This window comes from Myotis brandtii, unplaced genomic scaffold (assembly GCF_000412655.1).
Source record: "Myotis brandtii unplaced genomic scaffold, ASM41265v1 scaffold932, whole genome shotgun sequence".
In the NCBI taxonomy this organism is placed as follows: domain Eukaryota; kingdom Metazoa; phylum Chordata; class Mammalia; order Chiroptera; family Vespertilionidae; genus Myotis; species Myotis brandtii.
The window spans coordinates 113,046-118,523 of NW_005371846.1; the positions used below are offsets into that span (position 1 = coordinate 113,046).

Genomic DNA, 5,478 nt, shown 5'->3' on the forward strand with positions numbered 1-5,478 from the left:
ACCTCCTGGTTCCTAGGTTGATGCTCAACCACTGAGCCGTGCCTGCCAGGCTAAACCCAACTTCTTACAGCGAGGTCATTGAGTGTGAGACCACAGTCTGCCCCAGCAGCACACGATGACCCTGTGACTCACTGTATCTCCTTTCTTCCCTTTCAGACTCCACTGCTCTGGTGATAAGGTTCTACTGCGAGGTGTCTACACCAGACAGCAGCTCACTCTCTTCTGGAGAGTCAGAAAGAGAACAAGTTCGTTTGTGTGATTTATAATACACATTCTTCAACAAAGGGAAGACAGACAGAAAGGTTTGTTCACCAGATAACTGGTTGGTATTTATTAGTCGGGCGTTTCTGTGCTGTCAGTGCATTATTTGTTCGTGAATGACCGTGGCTACAGTAGCTCATGACAATGGAGTCATGTTGATGGCAGAGGCGTGTCAGCCACACGCCTGTTGCATGGCAGCGAGGGGGACCTGTTCATGGCAGGGCAGAGCCAGGAAGCTGGGTTTTCTGAGCGATCATCGCCCTCTTATTTGGGAGTGTGCCCAGCTGGGTCCAACTTTATCTTCGGCATCTGTCATTGCCTAACTTAATTTATTATTGTTATTATTTTTAATCCTCACCCAAGAATATTTTTCCATTGATTTTTAGAGAGAGTAGAAGAGAGAGGGAAGACAGAGAGAAACATCGATGTGAGAGAAACACATCGATTGGTTGCCTCCTGCAAGCGCTCCAACCAGGGCCCGGGCCGGGGAAGAGCCTGCAACTGAGGTCTATGCCCTTGACCGGAATCGAACCGGGAACTCTTTCGTTCACAGGGCCATTGCTCTATCCACTGAGCGACACTGGCCAGGGCTGTCATTGCCTATCTTACTCCAAATGCCACAAAGGACACACGCGGAGAATCAGCAGTGGGTTCCCGTGGGCTTGTGTCTGAGTAGCAGGCACATCAGCCGGAAGCTTCCTGGGGACTCTGAGGGGCAGGCAGTGGTGACCCCGGGACCCATGGGCGGACCGGAGGGGTTTGGAAGCCACTTCATCAGAGGTGCATTACTCTGCAGGCTCCCTGTGGCTCCACCAACATCCCTGGGGTGGTGGTGTCTCCGGGACCTGCTCAGAGGGGCTGCCGTCTGGACCGGGCCCTGCAGGGAATTCGCACAGACCCCATAGAGCCCCCAGGCTGTCTGCATCTTCCTGGTCTCCTTGAGTCTTACAGGTCCTGGATGCTCAGCGAATCACCTCGAAGGGCTCATTTACTGAGAATGGATGTCTTCTCCTAGGTGGCTGAGCCCGTGGACCAGGGACGTGCACCCGAGTGAGGGAGGGGCATGGACAGCCCGGGCGCTGTGGCCGCACACCTGCAGGAGTGCCTGCACCTGCTGCAGCAGCTGGCGGAGGCTCCGGGCGCACCTGCGCGGGACCAGCGCGGGGACAAGGACCAGCCACACGGAGGTGAGGTCGCCTGGCCCCCATCTCTCCCCAGGCAGGCAGATGACCCAGGGACCGCGGATCTGGGGCAGGAATGGGGGGGCCGCGAGGGCAGGAGGAAGGCCACTCCGTCGTAGTGAATCACTGTCAGTTCTCGTTTTAGGCTTCAGTAAACAGGAGGCCTCAAGACACAGTGAGGCTCACGGGGAACAAAGGCTCCGAGTGGGCTGGTGCCTGCACGTTTCAATTATGAAAAAACGGAGGCCACTTCTCAATGGTGGCACGTACTTTCCCTCAAACGGGGCCTTCGTGCCTCCTCCGTTTCCATAGATGTCTCTGCTTTCCATAAACGTGTCACCGCATCAGCCCAATCTCTCTTGTCTGGGTCATCAATACATTTCTTTGTTTTTGAAAATCCTTTTTGTTGAGAGTATTACAGATGTCCCCCGCTTTCCCCAATGCCTCCCTCCACCCGGTTCATGCCACACCCCAGGTCTTCACCACCCTATTGTCTGTGTCCATAGGTGATGCATATAAGTTCTTTAATCTCTCCCCACCACCCCCTGCCCTTCCCTCTGAGATTCGTCAATCTGTTCCATGTTTCCATGCCTCTGGTTCTATTTTATTCCTCCTCCTTTGCTTCTTCAAGAATACCCTTCAGCATTTCATATAATACTGGTTTGGCGGTGATGAACTCCTTTAGCTTTCTCTTCTTTGTGAAGCTCTTTATCTGACCTTCAATTCTAAATGAGAGCTTTGCTGGGTAGAGTAATCTTGGGTGTAGGTCCTTGCTATTCATCACTTTGAATATTTCTTGCCACTCCCTTCTGGCCTGCATAGTTTCTGTTGAGAAATCAGCTGACACTCATATGGGCACTTCCTTGTAGGTAACTAACTGCTTTTCTCTTGCTGCTTTTAAGATTCTCTCTTTGTCTTTTGCCCTTGGCATTTTAATTATGATGTGTCTTGGTGTGGGCCTCTGTGGGTTCCTCTTGTTTGGGACCCTCTGTACTTCCTGGACTTGTAAGTCTATTTCTTTCACCAGGTAGGGGAAGTTTTCTGTCATTATTTCTTCAAATAGGTTTTCAATATTTTGATCTCTCTATCTTCCCCTTCTGGCACCCTCATGTTCGAATGTTGGTGTGCTTGAAATTGTCCCAGAGGCTCCTTACACTATCTTCATATTTTTGGATTCTTTTTTCTTTTTGCTCTTCTGATTGGATGTTTTTTGCTTCCTCATATTCCAAATTGTTGATTTGATTCTCAGCGTCCTTTACTCTACTGTTGATTCCCTGTAAATTATTCTTCATTTCAGTTAGCGTATCCATGTTCGAATGTTGGTGTGCTTGAAATTGTCCCACAGGCTCCTTACACTATCTTCATATTTTTGGATTCTTTTTTCTTTTTGCTCTTCTGATTGGATGTTTTTTGCTTCCTCATATTCCAAATTGTTGATTTGATTCTCAGCGTCCTTTACTCTACTGTTGATTCCCTGTAAATTATTCTTCATTTCAGTTAGCGTATGCTCAATTTCTGACTGGGGTCCCTTTTCATGTCTTTGATGTTCTCACTAATTTCTGTGGGATGCGTGCTGAGAGGGGCGTGGCCTGGGGAATCTGTGGGTGCTCAGGAGGGCACCTCAGGTCACGGGAGGTAGGGGGGCTGACGGGAAGTGGCATGTTTGCCTTGAATGCTGTTGGTGGGCTGAGCTTGACCTCAGAGGGGTTGGGAGAGAGCAAGCAAAACAGGGCCAGCAGGTGTGAAAACCATTAAAGAACTCGGTGCAGGCCCGTGCCCAGCCAGCTGTGCTTTGAAAAACTAGGATCAACAAGGCAGAAGATGGATGGGTGGGCAAGACTGGAGGCAGTGAACGCGACGGGAATTACTCCTAGTGAAGAGGGAAATGGGTTTCAGAATCCACAGGATTTGAGACCCATTTAGATTCGGAGAGAAGAGAGAACATGAAGTCCAGACTGACTCCTGGTGTCCGGTCTGGGGACTCGGTGAGTGTGGGAGCGGAGGACAGAAGGGAGACACAGCCGGAGGGAAGGCGACAAGCTCTGTTGGAGGGATGCTGCGTCTGCGGTGTCTGCACAGCTCACACCTGGAGAGGCAGAACTGGTGACACATGGGCTCCGGAATCCAGAGGTTCCCAGATGTCTGGGAGGCACTGAATGGCATGTGGCCTCCGGACGCCCACACACCAGCAGGAACTGGGTGGCGACCAGAGTCAAACAGGAACATTTTTGCAGCAAAATTGTTGACTGAGCTCACTCTGTAGGATAAACACAACTGCCATTAGCCTCTCATCACTTCAAGCCGCTTTGGGCATCAAATGTAAGGAAAAACCTTCACATTTCCAGAGCTTTCTGAGTTTACTGCGCTTGGACAGAAGATGTGGATGGGTGTACTAGTTAGGTGTGGTGGCCACAAAGAGATTAACTAGCCCTGGCCAGTTTGGCTCAGTGGATAGAGCGTTGGCCTGCAGACTGAAGGGTCCTGGGTTCTATTCCGGTCAAGGGCACATGCCCCCAAGTTGTGGGCTCAGTCCCCAGTGTGGGGTGTGCAAGAGGCAGCCGATCCATGATTCTTTCTCATCATTGGTGTTTTTATCTCTCTCTCTCCCTCTCCCTTCCTCTCTGAAATCAATAAAAATTTATATGCATTTAAAAAGAGATTAAATAGATCTGCTCCATGAGGCAAGGGCATTTCACAGAAGACTGATACCATTTCACACTCCACTTGGGTTTTCCATGTTCTTTTCTGCATTCAAATCCCATCGCAGTGAAAGTGTGGGTGCGGGCGGGGTGGGAGCAGAGGGGCCCAGGTGGTGTCTGCAGCTGCAGCCTCGGCCCCAGGTGCACCCGGACAGTCCCTTTCTCACGTTACAGGGAACCTGTGTCTCCTGCATCCTGTCTGACTTCCCGCAGAGCTGCTCGCGGAAGTGCTTCGCTTCCCCCTGAACCTTTCCATGCCCCACTGCCCCGTCTGCCTGGAGGGGCAGGTAGCCCCTCGCCCTTATTCCGGGGCCCTGACCGCAGCTCTGACTGGCCCCGGGGGGCCTGGGGCAGTGTCTCGGCCACTGAGGCGCTTCATCACAACCCGGGGGCCCACCGCCTTCCTCTGAGAGCCATTCCTCACCTGAACTCTGACCTTTCCAGCTGCACTCCCCGGCGAGCTGCGGACCCTCCTCCAGGAGGCCAAGGACATGGCGTGGCCCTTCGTGCCCGAGAAGTGGCAGTACAAGCCCGCCGCGGGCCCCGAGGACAAAGCCAACCTGCAGGACCTGGTGGCCGCCGGGCTGCAGCAGCTACTGGTAGGACGCCCCACCTGCTCCCCGACCTGCCAGGCGTGTCGCCCTATGCGCTGTCATTGACTGAGTTTCTCTCAGGCCTAAGACAGCCTCTCCCCGTGTCCCCCTTGGCCAGCTGACTAACGGGTGGGAACAGCTTTTAGAAAAGCATCTTGAGGCCGGGCACCCACAAACCAGGCCGAGCGAGGGGAGGAGGGCGCGCAGTGGGGCTACGCAGACACCTGTGTCCTGAAACGCTCACCTGTCCGCCGGCCAGAGCTGCGGTTTTGATTGCACCGTGCCGTGTTGCATTCTTGTTTTGAAATGCTACTTACACTGAAAGTCAGGGCCCTGAAATGCCCGGCCGGTGAAGCTCAGTGGTTGAGCATCAGCCTATGAACCAGGAGGTCACGGTTCAATTCCCGGTCAGGGCACATGCCTGGGTTGCGGGCTCGATCCCCAGTGTGGGGCGTGCAGGAGGCAGCCGATCAATCATCGTCGCTCATCATTTATGTTTCTATCTCTCTCCCCATTTCCCTTCCTCTCTGAAATAAATAAAAATCCTATCCAATAAAAGAGTAATATGCAAATTAGTTGTCACTCCATCACAGAGATGGCCACGCCCATAGCCACAAAATGGCGGCGCCCAGTCCCCTCAGTAATAGGTGGTGTGGAGCAGGTGATTGGAGGGGGCTGGGGGTCCCCTGCCCAGGCCAGAGTCCTCAGCCAGAGGCCTCAGGCCTGGGCAGGGGCAGAGCCAGC

At 53.0% G+C, this 5,478-nt stretch overlaps 1 protein-coding gene across 1 annotated transcript in view; it reads left to right on the plus strand.

The window, feature by feature from the left end:
* ALPK1 (alpha-kinase 1) overlaps window positions 1–5,478 on the plus strand; it is an 80,242-nt gene that overhangs the window by 37,354 nt on the left and 37,410 nt on the right. The window contains exons 2-4 of the mRNA XM_014533056.1: window positions 157–302; window positions 1,277–1,448; window positions 4,586–4,740. Coding sequence (XP_014388542.1) covers window positions 1,325–1,448; window positions 4,586–4,740 — 279 coding nt within the window. The 5' untranslated portion in view covers window positions 157–302; window positions 1,277–1,324. The remainder of the gene's footprint in view (window positions 1–156; window positions 303–1,276; window positions 1,449–4,585; window positions 4,741–5,478) is intronic.